This window comes from Phallusia mammillata, chromosome 2 (genome assembly GCF_965637545.1).
Source record: "Phallusia mammillata chromosome 2, kaPhaMamm4.hap1.1, whole genome shotgun sequence".
Classification (NCBI taxonomy): Eukaryota; Metazoa; Chordata; class Ascidiacea; order Phlebobranchia; family Ascidiidae; genus Phallusia; species Phallusia mammillata.
Window position 1 is genome coordinate 10,617,645 of NC_137253.1, and position 21,656 is coordinate 10,639,300.

At 34.4% G+C, this 21,656-nt stretch overlaps 1 protein-coding gene across 1 annotated transcript; it reads left to right on the top strand.

The window, feature by feature from the left end:
• The first annotated feature begins 855 nt into the window (after positions 1–855).
• Positions 856–21,554, top strand: LOC145213423 (uncharacterized). Its single transcript, XM_080081685.1, has 39 exons — positions 856–1,051; positions 1,324–1,406; positions 2,118–2,176; positions 2,355–2,407; positions 2,489–2,552; positions 2,971–3,118; positions 3,222–3,288; positions 3,459–3,524; positions 3,620–3,708; positions 5,153–5,284; positions 5,388–5,442; positions 5,667–5,779; positions 6,153–6,350; positions 7,099–7,150; positions 7,291–7,388; positions 7,870–8,428; positions 9,019–9,109; positions 9,188–9,244; positions 10,267–10,368; positions 11,707–11,818; positions 12,142–12,263; positions 12,491–12,578; positions 12,876–12,944; positions 13,008–13,085; positions 13,320–13,382; positions 13,461–13,523; positions 13,597–13,659; positions 15,165–15,218; positions 15,308–15,367; positions 16,118–16,162; positions 16,240–16,280; positions 16,683–16,776; positions 16,840–16,910; positions 17,594–17,674; positions 18,254–18,412; positions 18,733–18,852; positions 19,083–19,196; positions 19,904–20,073; positions 20,726–21,554. The coding sequence occupies exons 1-39, from the start codon at positions 1,013–1,015 to the stop codon at positions 20,912–20,914; spliced, it is 3,981 nt and encodes a 1,326-aa protein (XP_079937811.1). The 5' UTR covers positions 856–1,012; the 3' UTR covers positions 20,915–21,554.
• The last annotated feature ends 102 nt before the right edge of the window (positions 21,555–21,656 follow it).

Below are 21,656 nucleotides of genomic sequence, written 5' to 3' on the forward strand. Positions count from 1 at the left end.
AGTTCGCGGGCGGCACAAAAACCCTCTTGGGTCCACACCAGGCCGCGTGTTTTAAAACCCCTGCGTAAAGCCATTGTAAAGTATAGTATAATGTAATAAAACACGAACGTGTAGTGAGTAGTGTAGCTTTAGTGTAGTGTTGTGAACTGTATCATTTGCTATAATGTTATAACACACAAAAACAAATTTAAAACAAAAAGTTTTGGGGCAGCACACCCAGCATCGTCTTGCGGCACACCTGGGTGCCGCGGCACACCGGTTGCGGAGCACTGGTTTAGAGCTAGAGTCTATCGTTGCAGGTCCTATTGTGTCATTGTTCTCACCCCCAAGGGGTCGCAGCGAGTTAACGCCTTTTTTCCCGATTATTGTAATGTAAGACATATAAGCGCCCCCATCTAACGATGATACATAGAATGATATAGAAGGGAATAGAGAACTGCATGGTAGTGCTGGATTGTTGTTTTTGTTGTTTTGGCTACGTGTGGTTGAACGTAAATAAATGTAAAAGAAAAGGTTCGCTGCCGATCAGACTACACGAGCGTTAGCTGTTAAGGAACTTTCGATAATCAGTCCCCCAAGGTAAATCGAATGAAAGGGGGTTGTTTTTTACTGTTGCAAGCTTAAAATAAAATAAAAATTTAAAAAAAACCTGCACAGGCCATACTTACGGTAACATTTTATTTTACATTTGTCAAATAAAGCTTGTCTTTTGAAAGCGAAATGTGATGCTACATATATTAGGCCAGAAGTGCTATTCTAAATGGAGTGTAAATTAAAATGTAATTCATATCATACGCGCAAAACGACACCCCAGAAATATTTGAATGACCACAGACTATTTACATCGTTACATGAAGCAGTGTGAAAGTTCTGTCACAATGATGTTATTCTCGCGACGCACTCCAATGGACATTTTTGAATTGGAATTGCAAGTTGCAACTGCATGTTTGCACTGACAGGAATGAATTTGTAAACAACTAATTAGTTTTGCTTTCAACTATAATAAGAAGCAATGGATTTAGAAAAAGGTCGCCAAGATCTGCAACTTATGGTGAGTTGTGCTTGTGCAGAATGTTTGGGTGTATAGTAGTTTTGCGTTGCTTCTATTTCTTTGCAGAACTTGCTTTTTAAATTGCAATTAACAAACTTTTTTAGTCTAAAGAATTGTAGCTTATAAGGTTGCACAACCAGTTATTCCTGCTGTATTATATAAACAACTAAAACGACTGCAAACCTATATTACTGTTTAAATTATTTGCTTACCAAATTTGTTTTTTGCTGTTTAATGTTTAAATTAGTCATATTATGCCATTTTAATTTCAGGTTAGCAAGTGCCAGGAAACTGCAGAAGGAAGATTAAAACTACAAAACTGGATTAATCATTTGAACAACCCAGAAATTGGAAAGTAAGAGTTAGAAGTGGTATTGTTTTGAAATTCATAAGATATGATTGCATTCTGTGTAATATTTCTTAAAATAGTAAAAGACACATCTTACTGTTATATTGCATTTAAAAATTGCATCACACTGTTGGCCCAGTCTGCGGAGTATGGCAACTGCACGCGCGATTTAGTTTTGAAAAAAAATTTGGCGTGCCGAATTTTCGGCTCTGCACTCTGAAATTTTGCATCAAAGGCATTAAGTGTCCTGTCTTAAACTCTATCGCATACTTTGCGCCTGCAGAAATTGGTTTTGCACGCGAATTTATGGGCCGTGCATGCGCGCACGCGGGACATATAGGTCCTGCACGCACGAGATCTCGTCGGGAACTGCCATGTTCTGCAGACTGGCTGTTGGCAAGCACTGATCATAAAACAAATTTGCCAAAATTCACTCAGGTACAATTCGTACATACCCAAAACTAAGGAAGACAAAAATTTTTGTGTCATAAACTTTAGGAAGTTGAAGAATGTAGGGTGGTTAGAATTAGTTTAAATTGGCTGCAAACATCAAGGTAATATCGGGCATTGCAACTACAATGATTTAAAACCTATGTTAAAGAAAACTTTAATGTTGGTGCAACCTATGTTACAGAAATAAATGTACAGAAATGAAACTTATGAAAACTTAAACTTAATTGAACAAACCTGATTTATTAAATATTTGAATTTCCACAGACGAACTGGAAAGTTGGTACCATTTACCACAAACTTAGATGAACTGTTTCCAAGCTCAGGTGGGTTCAATTAAAACTGTGTTGTCTTACTCTTGTATGCCGTTTTGAAAGTGATATCAATCTGTGCATGTTAAGTATTGCTGTGTAAGCAGCAACAAGCATACAACTGTTGAGATGAATGTATGTGTACATGTACAACTGCTGCAAACTTATTTGCTACGTTCACTTTTGCTTTCAGATTCAAGTGATAATGAGGACTTGGATACACCAATTGCTGCAAATCAGCCATCGGTATGTATAAGTTCAATATACATAAGTTGACATGATGTGCCTTTATGCTATTTGTATGTGATAAATTTTATTCTTGTGCAGAAACTGCCAGAACCAGCAGCATTGCCCGAACCTGATTTTTTGCCAAGCACAGAAAGCACTCCGCGTAAGATGTGTAGTATTGTGTTAAACGCAAAATCGATAGGTAGTAATGTTGTTTGGTTGCATGTCTTCTATGTTTTTTGGGTAAATATTTACATATTACATGTATTAGAAAAAAATCTGCAATAATGTTAACGCATCTTTCAAATAAAACTTAAACACAGCTTCAATATAATGTGCTCATTGTTTAAGTACCAACGGTGAAAAACAAATAAAATATGTGCCAAATATGACATTGTATTGTAATGGCAGTGCACATTTTACAAAAAAGTTTCTGTTTTACACAAAAGACAGTTCAACCTTACTAACTAAGTCTGTTTTCTTATTTTGCAAAACTTTGCGTAGGTACAGAATCAATCAATGAATTTTCTCAAATACCAATCCAATGAAAAAAGTATACCAATGTTTTTTTTTCATTTTAGATGTTGCAGCTAATGCTTCTTCTCCCACTTTACCCCTTGCTTTGGAAGGCACCCAAGATGGAAGCTTTACTACCAACCTGGTCAACAGTATAGGAGACAGTCAAACTATTGCATCCCCACTTGTAAAAACTAAAGTTCTTAAAAAGAGGTAACATGGACATTTTGTGCAGAGTGGGGTGTGTGTATATTGTGTCTAAATGAAGACAATTTCTGAGAATATACAAAGAACATTTGTTTGTGATTTATTTTAGGCTTTTCACAAACACTGGAACTGTACCAAGACAGAAAACAAAATCACATCTTAATGATAGTAAACAGGTATTTGGTGTTTTCCGGATATGCATGTTGTCTCTAGTGTCAACGTAACACAAATATAAAAGACTGCAAGTTATATAATGGTTTAGATATGCATTATATTGTGTATGTATATATATGTTGTTGGTGGTGGTTTTATTGCACCACCCTTTGACAACCTGACATGTTTGCAGATTTCACAGAACCACATCCTCAATGGAACCAGTCTAAATGGCGAAAGCACAGTAGACCAGGAAAAGGTGAATCTTGATTGTTAATTAGGATTTCTGTGAGCTTTTCCAACAAACATACTACCCATTATTTTAATATTCCTGATTTTCTGTTGAATTTGCAGGACATGGTTGACAAGACCATCGATAAAACAGCAAAATCTGTTCCAAGAAGTTCATCCAGAAAGAAAACTAAACCTCAGAATAAAACCAGGTAAGTTAATAAGCGCGAATCACATTGTATAAATGGGCTAGGTAGTAGCTAGTTTTTATTTTCTATTAGTTAGTGATGGGACGATACCAGATTTTGAAGCGAGTATCAATACGGAGTATGAGTGCCGAGTACTTAAATATAGTGTTGAACTTAGTTGTATATCACAAGCTAATTTATCTGCCATGCCCGGGGTACATACACACACGCACACATGCAGAAGCATTTAGAAAAATGTGATCTTTCTACAAAAGCAAAAAAGCTGTAACATGGTGGAACTTTTTCCAATTTTGTGCTGACTGAAGCAAATATTGGCAACAAGCTACTTATAGTGTAAAGCGGACTTAGGTGTCGAACGTTGGTATCGAAAAATGAGGCGAAATATTTTCGAGTAGAGATACCACTGAAATCATTCGATACCAAGTACCTAGTACCGGATACTTGTCCCATCACTACTATTAGTACTATGTGTATGGCATACAACAGTGGCCTTGTATGAGCAATGTTTAAACAAAAAAATAGCATAGGTTTTGTTGCTGATACGACTGTTATAGAACAATACAGTACTGAAGCAATTGCTGCTTACGACAAAAAATGTAAACAAAAACCACAAATGTGACGAAATGTAATATTTTTGGACACCACATAAATATTGCAGATTATTGTGTTTTCATACTACAGATATCCCACGAACAATAATGTAGTTTACATAGTGTGATGAAAATTAAAAAGGTTGGGAACCACTCTATTATTCTAAACTGATAAATTGTAAATGGTGAAAACTTTTTGACATTTCCATACAGATATGTTAAAAAAATAATGAGGAGATAGTGTTTAATGATGTTGCTTCAGAATCTGAGTGTTTGACTATAAAATATAAATACCTGAGAGTTTGGTATATATATATATATATTAGTTTGTAAGCTTGAGATGCAAAGAACCAAGTATTTGGGTGCTGACTAGTGATGTATCAAACCTGTCTCAAAAGATGCGGGTGAAAACGGAATATTCAGTCAAAAGTTCAAATAATTTTGGCCTAATTAGGCACAATCTAAAATCCTTTTTCTAAGGGGTGTTTTCAACTGAATCTTGTGTTGTTGATTGAGCTAAACTCATTTTTGACACAGCAAAACAAAACTTAACATTGCATTGGCTGAACAAAACAAGTAGTAAGCATTTTTTTAGCACTCGAAAAGTTTAGTGGACCAACACTATTGTAGCAAGGGCCAAATGGGATATTCAGCCAAAATGTTACGACCAAGGACCAACCAAATCATTAGTGCTGACTTCGCTAAACAATACAAATCTATTGCCTCATAACTTGTTGTTGTGTGCATCAGGAATGGGTGTGTGTGGAGTAGCTTGTCAAGCCCAACAAACTGATTAATTTCTTGGTAAACAAACACTTAATGCAATTTTACATGACATTTGTTAGTTTCTTTTACAGAAATACAAAGCAAAAAACAAATCTGGTTGATGAAATTGCCTTGGAAAATTCCACCCAGAAATCATCCAATATCACCAATACAATGGTTGAAAATAGGTCTGCATCACAAAACGGGACCAACAAGAGTGACAGGTATAATACCAGGCAACAATTATGTAATAATTTAAATTTCATCTGAAACTAGGTGTGGTTCTGTGATTTGAGTTTCACCACATGCTTTATTTTTGCAACACAGAACTGCCCAAATGGATGAAGAATCAATCAACAATAACAATCACCTATCATCTGATGTATGTTGTTTTGCATGAAATTGATGTTAGCTTATATTTTAGGACATAAGCTTTTATTTTTCTATATTTGTTTGGAAATAGGGTTTTAATTCTTAAATAATTCATTTTAAATTGGAAACTGTGGTGATTGCTTTTAGGTGTTAAAGAAAATATAAAAAAATAATGTTAATGTATTGTTATAAATATTGTTTGATTTAGTTTAAATTGATGTATTTCTTGGCAAGGTTAAAAGTACCCTATCGAAACCAGATGAGAGCGACGTTGATGATTTTATGGATGATCAATTTGTCGTTGAATCGATCTCTGAAGCAGAAAGTGCAAGAATTCGCAGCCATCTGTATGTTTTCATAACTTTTTTAAAGAACATGTAATAACTTGACATCTAGAGCACTAAAGACTGGCATGCCATCAATGTTGTAATAATCTTAGCAGTGTGAAAAATTTTCTCCACATAATAAATTTATGTTTCTCATGAAAAATAAAATCACAAAAAGACTCTTAAATATCACTTACTCAAAACCACAAATTTCTTTTCAATGGTCCAGATCACTTTAAAAAAGTGAACTAATTTATTTAAATCCATTGTTTTGAGAGAATGAAATTGAAACACAATAAACCACAAAATTTATGAAAAAAATAAAATTATTTGTTTCAACACAAAAAGTTCAATTTAGAAACACTCAAGTTGTGACTTTTTCAACCTTTTTTAGAGTTGCAGGCAAAAAGAAATCACCTTTGTTAAAGAGAAAAAAGACTCGAAACCCTAAAGATACTGACACCACCACCACACAAGATCAAGCCAACGAGACATCAGTTGTGTCACAAAAGACCTTTACAAATCATGACAAAAAGAAACCAAGCAGAAGAAAGAAAATCCCTGACAAAACATTACCTCCAAATGACAGCCGGTAAAACATTTTGATGAAAAAGCCATTATTTATTGTTGGCACAATTTTGGTTAATTGTGAAAATGTACTAAATAATCGGTTTACCAAATTTGTTTGGTTGAATCACTCATTTTCACAAAGATTCCCTTTCAGCCAAAAAAATTGTTTGGGTTTGGCTAAAACTGAATCATTTACGAACACAAATTTAAAGCAAAAAATGTCCTTCCAGCCTGATTTGGTTCAATGATTCTTTTCAAGTTTTAAAGACAAAAAAACGTTAAAACCTAACATTTCAAACACTTTGAGGTAGGGAAGTGCCAAAACTACAAATGTTCTGTTTGTTCGAGCACCGAGCATCTCAAGTTAATGCTTGGTGCTTGGCCGAGCATGCTCAGTGCATTGTGACATCACAAACATTCCCAATTCCAGCTAGTTTTGTAGCTTTCTTAGGTTTCTGACCCCAGAAATACGAGCTATTCCAACATCTGACGCATTCAAACAGTCATTTTTTTTTCTTGGATACCCTTTCAAACACTAGTTTCTAGAAATAGGCATGAATAAGCAAATTTAATAATCGGGTTTGTACAACTGCTTGCCCTAGGAGCTTCAAAAATAGCAATGCTTGGTGCCGAGTACTCAAGTTTCGGCTTGGTTCATCCCTACTTTGAGTTGTACATTTTGGCACTAGTACATTTTCAAAAAATGTTCTTACATTTTGATGTGCACATGTACAAACAGAAGCTTGTATTTATTATTACATTTTGTACAGGAGTTTGTCATCACCAGTTTCGACATCACTGCCACATGAAAAGTCTCCTCAGGTATGTAAGTGTGTATAAATATGTAAAGAAAGATTTTTTTGTACAGTCTTTTTTTACTCTTTACATGTAGTATCTGGTAGTAGCTTGATTTTAGTGTGAAAATTCTATTTTGCGCAATAAATGACTTCATTTTGAAACAGTTACTGGATCATGTTTCTCCGGCTGGTATTGAGGAAGTGGAACGGTACACTGTTGAACCGATGACTCCAAAAGAGAAAGACGCCATTCAAAAACTTGGGTTTGTTACCTTTATGAACTTACCCTATTCGCAGTGGTTCCCAACCTTTTTTGTCCTGTGCACCCTTTTAGTCGATATTCAAATCTGATTCCCCCTACAGAATCTAATTCCCGCATATATGGCAAATGCAGCAATAACACATAGCACAGACAACCGGTAAGAGATTAATATATTGACACAAATTCCCCCCTGGTCGGGAACCACTGCCCTATTGAGTAAAATACCTACTTCATGTCAGAGACAATTCATTTTACTATAGCATTACCCACCAAAAAGTCTTAATTGTTTGAAAAGGGTAACTTGAAAACATTGCTGATTGGGAGAAAATAAATTAATTAGTTGACACCATTCCTGTGCTCAAAAGCATTTTGTAAATTCAAGGTCTTTGGCTGTTTTGTTAATAGCTTATTCACTAACAAGGTATTTATATTTTCCTTATTTGCAGTGACTGACAAAAAATATTGTCAATTATATTTTACAGTTCCCTTGTAAACAGAAAATCGACTCTTGCTGAAGTGTTGGATGATTCAATGTCGACCACAATTAAGCGAAAGAGCAGAAACAAGAAAAAGAACAAAGTTTCATTGTTGCAAGACACTGACGACAATTCCGACCATTCTGAAAAGCCAATGTCATGGCTCCAAAAGGCTTCGAACCGAAAAAACAGAAAACAAAGACAGATATCTGACAAAGATGATGATAATAATGACACCAATAAAACAATAGAAAACAGTAATGCTCGAACAAACCAAGATTTATCCAGCAATACTAACAGTGCAATAGAAAACCAAGCTGTTTTAAAGGAGGATGAACCAATTAAAATGACTAAGCAGAAAAGAATTCAGAAAGGAAGAAGGACCAGTAAAAAGGGAAACAAGCGACTTGCTGAAGCCGAAAATGTAGCAGGCGAAGAGCAGACTGGTGTTTCGCCTGAAAAAAGGCCACGTCTTAGGAGTAGAAGTGATGAAAAAACTGCTGTAGATTCTGCTGGTTTAGGCAATAAGGAGAATTCAATGAGTCTCCACAACTGGCTGTCTACTGTAAGTAATTGGTGTTTTATGGATTACTCTAAACACATAACTTATACATGCAATGAACCACCACAATCCAGGTGATATTGCCTTGTCTTTTTCATTTAACAAATGATAGCCTTGGATTCTGAAATCTTCTTTGTAGTTAAACAAAATGTGCATTGAACCACATTCATCTTTACATTTGTTAGCTGCATTGAGGGAGAAAACATCTGGTAACTTAAGACCTAATTATGGGTTCCCTTCCTAAAGGCATTTTTGTCTGTATTTCTGTCTAACACTTTGTTCCACAAAAAAGGGGTTTGTTCAAGAAAGGATGCTTCAAACTAACTCAAATTTACGCACAAAACAAAGCCTTTTTAAGTTTGGGTTGATGTTTTCTACTAATTTGCTCTCAAAAATCCAAGTATAATCACACTATTTTGACTGCAACCAGTTCGCACAACACACATGTGTTTGGACCCATTCATTATTGCTTGCAAAAATTATCATAGTATGTCAAATGGTGTGTATTTTAAATAGGTAAACAGGATATAGAATATATCAAAATGGAAATATATAGAAAAGCCACCTTACTGGTATAAAATACTTTTATGTAGACAAGCACAGAGCCAAGCGGCGTTGCTACAAGTCGCCTATATTTGGGCAAGCCTGATGCACGAAACACTACCAAGTCTAAAGTGGAGAAAGGTACATTTGTGTGATTAATTCTCAATGGTAAAAGTATATGCAGCATTACTGTAAACCTTTAAACATAAAAATCTTCAGCTACCTCAAAAAGGAAAACTAAATCAAAGGGAAGTCCTCCTGATACTTCTAAAGTTGGTGAGTTTTATACAACACACCTTTTTTGCCTTTTGGTGCAACAGGTTTTTACAGTCAGAAGGTGTAAGCTCTGACTGTAAAAACCTCTGTTTTAAGTTGTTACTCTGATTTAGAGTGTGAATAATTTAGAAAACATAGCCAAAGTAGCTTAAGAATATAAAGCCTAAACAATCCCCTAGTGCAGGGGTTCCCAAACTTTTTTGGTCTGTGGCCCAAATGTCTATTTAATAGCGATTCGTGGCCCACCATTTGCTGTAAATTTGGGCACAAAAAAATAATAATTTGAAAACAGGCGAAATGGTTTCTAGCAATTTATTTTTAACGAGATAAATGATCCTGAACAAGATTTTTACAAGATTCAGAATTCTTTGCTAAAATTACGTTTTTTAAAACAAAGCGCATAATATCTACAGTATAACAAAACAGTAGAATCTGTTCAAATGACTCTTTGGCCCATTGAAAATGTCTTGGTAGCCTAGTACTGGGCCATTGCCCACAGTTTGGGAACCACTGCCCTAATGTGAAGCTGATATGTGCAGCATATAAGGCAGGCAATGGTGTTTGGGATTTGACATTTGATGGGCTCCCTGATGAGCCTGTGTAGCTCAGTTGGTAGAGTGCAAGTCCTGTAAAGGCCCCTGTCGTGGGTTCAAATCCCACTGCAGACTAGATTTTTCTAGTTTGTACCTTGCTTGGTGACATTTCTGTATGTCGACTTTAATAGGCCTGCCATACTTTGATTCAAATCTCTGAGAAATACAACTGAAAAATAATTATGTTTTAAGGGTCAGGTCGGATAAAAAACTGTCAACTCTTAGTATTGTGGACTTTAAACCTAAAACTTATGTAACATAATGGTCCAAACTTTGTCTCTGACTTTCTAGCCGTAGCACAAAATGTGTATTGGTAGCCAAACAAAAGCGCCTGCTGGTAACTTTTTTATGCATTAAAGCGGACAATTCACAAATTTTGCTTCATGGTGATGACATTACAAATTAAATAACATTTTTTGTGCAATTTAGTCACTCCATCATCCAAGTTCAATCCATTCAAAGAACCGACTGTAAACAACAACAATCTGGTTGCATCTGGCCTTATTAAACAGAGGACTTTGTTTGGAAACAGTATGTATAGTATATGTGTCATACTTTTAAGACATCCCTGACAATGTAGTCGTTTGCCTGCGACAAAATTGTTTAGTTTTTCTTTCAATTGATTGCATATGTATTCACTGTTCTTTCTAGTGAAAATAATTGCAAGTTTTGTAATTTTGATTACTACCTAAAATAGGGTTGGGCATTTGACCGGTCAAATAATATCTGGTCAATTGACCGGTCAAATACTTGTCAAATTGGTCAAATATCGGTCAAATACTATTCACATTATAAAATTGCAATTTTTAAAAGTTGGAAGTTAAATCTTTCCTTATAAACCATAAGTAATGGAAATAAAGGTTTCAACTCATGTAAATTTGTTTGTGAAATGGGAAATGTTCAGTTTATATTATATTACAGACTTTTCCGACTGCATTGCATGCTTCATTTCATTGATAGCCCCACCTGTGTGTCTGTATTTATTTTTTCAGTAATCACATTTGTAAACCGGATTCTCATAATATTCTACATACATATTGAAGTCTATCTTTTAACTGAGATTTAACTGCAAAACTCGCTGATCTTGCTTAAAGTCATAATTTATGCTGTTGTGTTGTTGTCACATTTCCATTCATGACAAACAAGGAATATATATACAAAAGCTTGATATGTGCATACATTATTTATCCTAAAAGTACTGACCTGTAATTAATCCACAAAAATCTATTTAGGACAATTATAAGCCAAATATATAGCTACAAACAGTTTTTGGATTAATTATAGAAAAACATACTGTAGACCTACAAGTTTACACAGATGCTTTAAATTACTTAGATTTTTTATCAGTCAGTCAAAATGCGCAACATTTGCAAAAATGCCCAAGTAAATACTAATGAACTAACTTTCCCCCATGGACATATTACACTCCATTTTTATTAAGATAAAGCTGTGCTAGAAGTGATCCATGTGTTTTAATTGCATTGTAAACCGTGCAAAGTTTGCCTTAACATAAATCAGATGTTAATTTCAGATGAAAAGTATCTCCTAATTGTTTTGGGCATTGACTTCTCATGACCAAAACACATCTATATTGACTTTCAAAGCACTTATTAATACAAAAGTATGCTTTTAACTTTTCTACTGTGGGGCTATGAGAAATAATTTACCCTTTCCAACAACCAAAAAACAAGTCCCACAAAATTTACCACATTTGATTTTTAAAATTAAAAATAGTATTTGACCGGTTAAATAAAGTGCTGTCAATTGACCGGTCAATTGACCGTATTTGACCGGTCAATTGACCGGCTTGCCAACCCTAACCTAAAATGCTAATGATCCAAAAAAGTTGTTCAGTTGTCTGTATTTTAGGACATGTGACCAAATCTCCCCCTGAACTTATATCCCATGATGAGATGGATCACGATGAGCATGCTGCCTTCCCACTTGTTGACCAGTCATCCATCATGAACTTGCATCACAGGTGATTGCATGCAATTTATGAAATTACAAAAAACTTACTTGAAATTTTGCAAAGTTTGACCAGTGGGTTGCTTTATTTTGTTGTACACAAAAATGTTTCAATGTACAATTTGGACTATGTAAATAATTTATCTCAAAAAGGTTTTTGTTATTAATAAATTTATAAAATTCATACTAGTATTCTTTTTTTTGCTTGTCTGCACCCCTTTAAAATCACAAACAATTTTTGTACCGTTTGTCAGATTTTCTTGAAAGTCATTTTAATCAATTATGAAATTTTTCATTGCTATGCCAGTTCTACATTAACACTTGTTATTATTTCAGCAACCGAAATGACAAGTCCCACTTCATGGGGCCTCCAGCTTCCACACCAAGACATGTGCGACGTAAAAACAAAGTTGTCACCCAACATTCCCCTTCTCCTGCACATGCAATGGAAGATGAAGGTATGCAGACAGAAACTTAATAGATTCAATAGCAAAGATAATATGCACACAGATGAATGCGGTAAATCGCAAACCAATTTTCTAAGCTTTTTACATGCAATTATGGGTTCATCTGTATGAAGCCAAACATAATCTTCAGGCAATTGTTGCTGCTATATTTGCAAAAATCTTGGTCAATGGTGAAGGCATAAAATATAGATTTTAGTTGTTACAATATTTAAACCCAGTTTCAGACATTTCAACTGACAGTGACTTTTCAAATGACACTTATACTGATTATCGAGAGATTGACACAAATCACTATGACAACGAAAGGTAAATTATATCTTAAAAAATTGGTTAGTGTAATTTTTCTATTTTTGAGTCAAAAAGTGTGATTAGTTTGCAGTTTAAAAGATTTATTTTTGTTATTCTTTCATATTTGGCGTATTTGGAAGATAAAAATTTAGAAATCAACTTTTTTTCACACACTGATTCTACATAACTTAAGGAGTTTTGCTGACTAAAATCTTTTTTCAAAGCATGTCAATTTTACCCTTTCCTCCACGTTAAGAATCTCTGAAGAATTTCATTTAAGCTAAATTACAATTTTTATTTATGTTTGTACTCTAGACCAGCTACAGATATGTTCACACCAGAAGAAAACCACGAAACAAACTTATCTAAGGGAAACAGTAGAAGGTATCATTCCTACATTTGTGGTAACCACTTTGACTTAGGCTTTACTGAACACAATGTTTTTAGATCGAAAAAGGCAAAAGAAAAAGATAAAACAGACAAAGAAAAACATGATAAATCACCAAACACCAAAACAAGCAGGCGGTAAGTGATAAAAAAAATTTATACATTGGTTTTTTTAAGTGGCTTAAATCATAAGACTGGCAACCCAACATAGGGACACAGTATGCTTAAAATCTGTTTTAGTTTTTTTCTCTATTTTTTACTCAGAAAAATAGTTTTTTTCTTACTGATATTACTATGTTTAATTGTGCCTTGGAGTGGTGATCTTACTGATTTGAACTGCTGCAAATACAAAATTTTACTGTTTATTTACAGAAAGAAAACTTTTACTAATAAAGGACCAGACATGAACAAAAGCAGGAGTAATATATCTTTAAAGTTAGTAATTGTTTTGTTTAACTCCTATTTACAGTTTTTATAGCAAAAATATGTAACGCCGGTGTTCTGTTTTTACAGTAAGAACACTTCATTTGTAAAGAAACAACGTAAAGAAAAAAACAAGAGAAATAATTCTCCGAGGTTGGTTGGTTTCAAGCTTTGGTAATGGTATTTATTTATTTTTTGAAAGGTATTTTATTGTTAATTTTTCCAGAAAGAAAAATTTGTCCAAAACAGAACATGATGAAAACAAAAATAAGAGTAACAGATCTTCAAGGTTTGTTAGCTTTTTCGTCTTTTTATGGGTCCCCTTCCCTGAAGGGGACACATATTGTTTTTGTCCGTATTTTTTTTTCTTTTTTCTGTCTAACGCTGGCTTGTGAGACCCGTTTGGTCAAGAAAAAGTGCTTGAAATTTTTTGAAATTTGGACATATGTTAGATATTAATCCAAACTTGGTCCACCTGAAGTTTGACCCCAAATTACCCAGCGGTTCACCCACAGGCCCCCGAAACGTAAAATTTTTAACGCTGGTTTGTAACGCTGGTTTGGTCAAGAAAAAGTGCTTCAAATTTATTGAAATTTGGACACATGTTAGATATTAATCTGAACTTGATTCTCTAGAAGTTTGACCCCGAATGACCCAGCGATTCACCCACAGGCCCCCGAAACGTAAATGTGTCTAACGCTCGTTTGGACAAGAAAGACACTGTAGGCAGAAGTACCAAGAAAGTAACTCACTGGTTTACGATAGCGGGAGGGCTCAGCTTGACGTCGGAGAGACGTTTTACGAGACGTCGTTTCAGTGATTAGAAATCAGCTGTTGTGCACAGCAATGCTATGTCATTTTATTAAGTTATCACTCACGTTTTTAGTTTTGGCGAAGGTTTTACACCTATGACGTGATTTAAACCTAATAACCGTGCTTCGGTTTTGTATATGTCAAGCAAAACTTTGTTAATCGAAGTAAAGATGAAAAAGTTAACTTGACTTTTTTGCCAAATAAATGTTTTTTTAAATGCTCGTTGTCAGGTTGGCCGCCGCATGATCACGGGTTACTTAAGGTCAACTAGTAGGTATTACAAACATAGTTCAGACCTTTCTTTCGTCATAACGTAGCGTTTTTTTTGACAATCAATTTAGGAGTCAATACTCATGTATAAATTAGGCTTAACAGTATTGTTGAACACCAAGGACGGCATGCTATTGAAAACGGTGTCAAAAGTAAAACAGTCGTTTGGCGTGTGCACACTGAGAGGTTACTACAGGTCAATGGTACTCGTTTTGCGAAACAAAGTTAAATGAAAAACAATTTGTTATGTACACACTTGTAGCAAATTGCTTTTTAATTTAAAGTGTCTGTAACACAACTGTTACAGCTTTCTAAAAAAAATGTGTTGAAAATCCGACCTTGGACGACAATATCTGGGTCAAAGCAAGAGATTAGATTAAAGTATTTGTTACGTTTTTTAATGTTTTTGTAATTATATGACAATAAGAGTGCAAAAAGAATACGAACAATTTTTTTTTGTTGGGTTAATGCTTTCTAAAAATTTGTCCTTAAGAATCTAAAAATCACCGCAACATTTGTTTACTGTAAATCTGCACAAACGCGCGTGTGGGGACCCATTTGTTTTTGTTTACAAAAACAATCATATGTGTAGATCAAATGATGTGTATAGTAAATTGGTAAATATCATATAGAATATATAAAATGGAAGTATATCAGAAAGCCACTCTTCTAGTTTATACAAATATTTGGATTTGTTGTTGTATCTTACAGAAAGGATATTTCGATGGAAAAGAAACGCAATAAAAACAAAGACGAAAGTAATAGGTTCGTTGTGTTTTTTTAACTGTGTTGAATTTATTGTTACTAAATTTGTCAATTTAGGCAATACATAAATTTGATGTCAAATTTTGCAGAAAGAAAACTTCCCTTACAAAGGAACAGGATAAAAACAAAACCAAAGATGTGTCTGTGAGGTTGGTTTGGTTTTATGTAATATGTTGTTTGTTACATTTATGTGTAATTATTTCAGTAGTAACAATTAGTGACATACAGAAATTTTTTCGACTGAATTAGATTTTTTTGCAAATATAATAATGTGTCTTATCTGCCTAATAAAGTACATTTCAATCTTTCAAACTACATTATAATTAAAATCACTTCAACTATTATGATTTTTAAAAACATGTCATTTTTCCTACTCCAGACAGAAAGTCAATAATTTATTGGCAGACTGGCAACTATGGCCAAATCAACCTTAAATGTCACAGAACTAAAATGATAATTAAACACAACTATTCTGTTGTGTAACACCACTGTCTTCCTGATAAAAAAATGTTTCCATGTCAAAAAAAATGTTTTTCATGTCAAATTGAGCCAATTTGGTGCATCTCTAGTAACAATACATTAACACAATTTTTGAAGAACTTGTCATAAAAACCAGTTTGTGTTAGTAACAAACGATGTGTACTATCATAGTTTTCAGTTGAATACAAGAGTCTGTTTGTTTGACACTTAACCTAAAGTAAGAAACAAGTTTCTTTTTTATCCATTCTTAAAATATGCCCGAAACACAAAAACACCTGCAGAAAATGTTGTTCATGTTTGGAATACAAATTTAATGAAAGAGCAAAACTGAATCATCACCCAAACACTTTAACTCTAAATGTTATGACCAACTGACAGTCTGATGCACCACCAATAAATATCTCCATTTGTTTTTGCAGATCACCAAAAAGGGTTAGATCAAGACGCAACAAAACCATCATAAAGTAATTTTTTGAATGTTTTATTGGGTTTTACTCTGGGTTTTTTAAACTAATTTTACTCTTGCCATTCTATATTACAGGCCAGTTGATTTATTCTTTGATGTTGCTCCTAATGAGATTGGTGAGTGTTATTTATTTTATGGCTTAGCTGCTGTTAGACAGCAAAAAATCTCGCATGTAGCTCAGTGCTCAGATTATGGAATCACACAACACAAATGAGACATGACTTAGTTTAGAATGAATGTTTTTAAAACTTCGAAAGTGAATTTACCCTTACATTATTTGTGAATTTGAGTAAAACGGTGTGTTGCTATGACTAAAGTTACTAAATGCAAAAACGTATAAAGTTTATTGCCTTTTTCAACATTTGTCCATTATTATTTGTCACCTGTTTAGCACATTTTTGTTGAGCACATACAATTAAAGAGCAGTGATAATAATGAAGCATGTGAACAATGACCAAATCATGTAAAAACAAAGAAATGTAGGCATTTATTAAAGTGTACTAAACTTTATATTGTAGTGAAACCTGAAAAGGCGCCCCCTGGTGTACGAAGAAGTTCGAGAGTCAGGACAAAACCTCTTCACAGATGGCTTGGTGAAGATTATGAATATGAGTGAGTGGAAATGCAAGTTTTCTGCACCCGATTTTAGGTTTTTACAAATTTCTTTGTTTGTAGTGAAGCAGGGAATATCATTGGAGTAACAGCTCTCAAGGTTAATATTTTAGAAAAGATTACTGAAAGACGAGGTAAGCTGATATTAGTGAGCAAGCAGTCATAGCTGTACATATGTTATAAAAACATATAACCTTTTACGGCAGGGGTGGCCAAACTTTTTTACCAGAGGGCCAAATTTGCATCTGTCTTGCCACTGGAGGGCCGGATTAAATGAGATTTACATAAAATTTGTCGTAACTGGTTGCCATCTTTATTAAAATATATATTATTGTAGTAGAATAATATTTTTCAAGGGCATTAATTCTAAAAATAACAATGCTTGCCACAAGCTACTACTAGCAGCCAGCGCTGTTGCACTGCTTGTTCACAGTGGTAAATATGGTGCTTGGAAAAAAAAACAGGCAAGGTGTTTGGCGGGCCGGATGAAACAGGACTGGGGGCCGGATGCGGCCCGCGGGCCGTAGTTTGGCCACCACTGTTTTACGGTTTATTTTAAAGAGCTTTAATTTGTTGTTTATAACTTCACACAATATGGCACAATGGCCATAACTTATTGTATAATATTCACTAAAATAATATGAAAGGTTTACCTAATCAACATTAGTTAATCCGACTCTTCACCTAATCCATACAATTTTTTTTATCCAAACTGGTCTGGATTAGCCAGATTTGAGAGGAAACTTTCAAAGCAGCAGTCCTTAAGATGTCCTTATATTTGATGATCAGATTTTGTGATATTTATTTTTGTCATCAGAGCGCCCTCGAAATCCTAAACAGTTCAAAGCTATGAGAGCAAGAAGAACTAAAAACTCAAGCATCTTTTCGGAAATGTCAGGTTAGCAAACTGTACCCATGTCTTTGTAATTTCATACTGTGTTTGAAACCGAACCATACATTTTTTTTCTGGAAATAAAGGAATTAAATTTAACATGCTAAATCAGTGAAAAGAGTTTTATTGTCTAAAATTTATGAAAGATTTGGAAGAATTTGACAGTTACCTGTTTTTTCTTTTTTCGATTTTTATCTCAGCATTTCTTATTACACTTAGGGGGGAATGACATGTTTTTTGGGTTGTAAGGTGCAAGAAAAATAAAAGACCAGAAAAATAAATAAAAGTAATTAATGGTACAATGTGGGTTTCAAAATATATATCTGTGATCATTTTTGCATCACAAATTGAACATTGCTGTGTGTCCAACACCATTGTTGTCGCTAATCATTCCAGAAATTATGTTTGGTGGCAATATGTTGCATATTAGACAAACTTTCTCTTCAATAAATGTAAAGCTACTAAATCGTTCCTTATAAAGCATCGTATCTTAAATTTTTGTCTACATTTTGCTTACTATTATAGTAAATAAGTGGTGTAAGTAAAGAAATAGGCAATTAGTAGCTTTGTTTGTCAATGTTTTAGTTGATTCTGAACCTGAGGACAACCGCAGTGAGGAAATGAACCACACAGCGATGGAAAATACAGTGATTGAAACTGGTAACATTCCAAGTCCCACCTCAGACATGGATCCTGTCATCAGGCTGCCAAAAGTCAACCAACAACCAGACAACAATGCTGATGGTGGGTAGTTTTTTTGTTTAGTTGGCACAAAAACAGCTGAATGTGTTATTCTTATAAGAAGGGTCACAGAGTTGTAAAGTATAAGCTCTTTAAGGTTGCCATTTTAGTTTGAAATCATTTTTTGCTATTAAATGGACTACAAGCTAGCAAATATCGATCCTTGAAGCAGAATGATATATAAGTTCAGCATAAAGCTATTTGGGCCACAAGACTGTACTAAACCCAATGCCATCTTGGCAATATATGACAGAAACTGAAATCAAAACAATGTTTCCTTATAAAAGCGAATTGATAATAATTTTTGTGACCTTTTTGTTTAGAAAATACACAAAAATCACGAAAGAACAAGAAAGTGCGGAAATCTCAAACGGGAAAGAAAAAGAAAAACGATTTGCAAAATTCACTTGACAGCAACAGATTAGAGGAGCATGAAGTCACTGGTAGGATTAGCTAATTTGAATTTTTGCAACAAAACATGTGTTTTTTCTTGTCACATTATTTGCAAATCTTTTTTTGACTTAATGGACAAAATAAACCTTTCATAGAAAAGAATTTGACATGCTTTATGTGCTGAATTTCATTTCGCTGGAGCTAATTGTTCACAAAATTCACAAAAATTTAAAAGTTAAAGTTGTACTATTGAACATTAAGAATAAGATTGGTTTTGTAGAAAAGAACCTAACAGTGGAAACCAGTCAAAGGGAAAAAGTAAAACTTACTACTGGAAATGAACTAAACACAACAACATACAGCTTTGTTGACCAGACACATGTTGTTGAAGTTGGTGAGTTGAATATGGACTTAAAGTCACCAGTGTTTCTAATACTCATGATAGCTATAAGAATGAGTTTTGTTTGTGCAAGCATCAAATATCTTAAGTTAACTCAATTCACTGACCTGCATGTTAGATGACAGTAGGCAAGGCCTATTGTTGTTATCCTGAATCATTCCACTAATAACAAGACAAGGCTAGAACAGGGGTGTGCAACCTTTTTCACTGTGGGGCCAAATGCAATTGCCAAGACTAGATTGTGAGCCGCACCTTTATATAACACAAGACGATTTTACTTTGTTGCATACCAAATATGCTTAACTAAAAGTAAAATTCGAATTTGATTCTAGCCACATATTGCCAGGCCACAGAAAAATAGCACTAGGTGCATTAATCTGCTCAAAAATACATAATAATCGGACTCGTTTGTCAGTACATTTGAAATCCAAGCGTCTTTGCGGGCCGCACAACCTTTAATCAACGTGGCGCATTTGAGCCGCAGGTTGCACACTCCTGGGCAAGAAACATCTCTCCTGCGGTGAGAAATAGCAACACAACTGGAAACACTAATCAATTGGAAAAAAGTTAAATTGCCATATTTTTTTTACCTTGAATTTTCAAGAGTATGCCAATTGTATTACAATTTTAAATATTTAAGTGTAAATGTATAACCTGCCTTGACCTATGCTCCAACTTAATGCATATATCACTGACTCCAGGGGCAAACAAGTTGATCAGCATACCTGACACCGAGACGACATTCGAAGATCAAGTGGAGGGTGACAAGTTGACCTACACAAAGGGACTTTCCAACAAAGCAGTTGCTATGGGAACCATAAAAATACCTGCCGGCCAACAAAAAGGATTAAGCTGCATGCATCATATGCTGGTGAGTTTTGCTGCCTTCAAAGGTGTGAAAAAGGCATTAGCGCCTATCTACTTTGGGTTATAAATGTATATGTTGGTTGTAATTGTAGTAAATGGCTTAGTGTAGCCCTTGTGAATTATCAAAAACAATGGTTTTCAGCCAGTGGGCCACGGCCCCTGTGTCACACAGGCTGTGTGTGTCATTTTCCATTTTACTGGGTGTTGAAACTGCATTCGATGAAACAATAAAATACATTTATGGCGATAAAATAATTAAACCATTGGATTTGAACTTATTTTGTGTTATATTATGACCATTACAATAAAAAACAATTGTTTTATTATGTTACTATACTGAAAATAATTCAATGCAAGTGCCACTGTGCGCTGTGGGGGAAGCAAACATCAAAATATGCATTAAGAAATGGATAATGCATGATTACTTATACCAGCATGTCAGTGTAGTATAACCGAACCGATTTGTGTGTGAAAACCTTACGACCAGCAAGTCTAGACGTTTCTTCTTGTGTGAGAGCAAATTGTAGGGATTATAAAAAAATTGTTACATTTGGTTGCTGAAATGTGTCATGGGATGAAAAAGGTTGAAAACCACTGATTAAAATAGAACACAGTGTACTATCAAGTGGAAAACTAATTTTTGCTTTGTGTTGCAGTGCTTTCACCTTATAAAAGGTACCGTTGAAGTCTTGCTGTGTGATAAATGGTCAGTGTTAGGAAAAGGATCATACTTCATAGTGCCTAGTGGCAATGGTTATAACATTCGAAATACCAACGTCACCTCTGAGGCAGAGCTGGCTTTCACACAAGTAAAAATCAAGTCTCAGGAAAAGATGTTTCAGTAACTGTTGACATTTTATATGATTTTAAGCCTGTTATTTTTACTTCAATTCTATTTTCATAGTTTTTAAGCATGGTGAATCGGATTTTAGAAAATTTTCGAATTGCTCCGAGGCCATAGAACATTTCTATTCATGTGCAAAAATTGTTTGTGTAATATTATAAATACACTAAAGCATTTTGGTCCAATGTTGAACCACCCAAACAAAAGGCAACAATGGATAAATCTTTGTAAAACATTATTGGGTTGGTCTATAACTTGAAAGAAACTGCCAAAAAAGTTATTTAATTTTATGTGCCTTGATTTCTACTTGTGAGACCCCAAAAACATGCATAAAACTTACAATATATGGACGTTTTTGGTCAAATTTTAAGTATTGCTGCACCTGTGGAAATCAGCAAATGCTGTTGTAGATGTAATTAAAATTTGTTGACATTTCTTGCCTGTATAAACTCACTGCCCATTTTTATTTTTACAGCTGATTAAGTTTTACTGTTTTATGTTTTTTTTCGAGTTTTGTGCGAAATTTATTGTTGGTGTAAAAACACAGTTTTGGTGTTGATTGCTATTTTTGAAAAGCTTTTATCGTTGCATTTTTTGGCGAATAAAAGCTCCATTTTTAAAAAAGGAAGCTTCAAAGAAAATGCTTCATTGTATTAATACTTTTGTAATACTTAGTTAAGAAAAATGACATTGAATTTCTCAGTTTGTATTATGTACGACGCCAAACTTTAACAACGTCAGTA

Bases quoted from the DNA above. Each gene is read 5' to 3' on its own strand.
- LOC145213423 (XM_080081685.1), top strand. From the start codon at position 1,013: ATGGATTTAGAAAAAGGTCGCCAAGATCTGCAACTTATG. The intron at 13,086-13,319 runs GTAAGTGATAAA...GTTTATTTACAG, and splicing joins AACACCAAAACAAGCAGGCG to AAAGAAAACTTTTACTAATA. The intron at 13,383-13,460 runs GTTAGTAATTGT...CTGTTTTTACAG, and splicing joins AGGAGTAATATATCTTTAAA to TAAGAACACTTCATTTGTAA.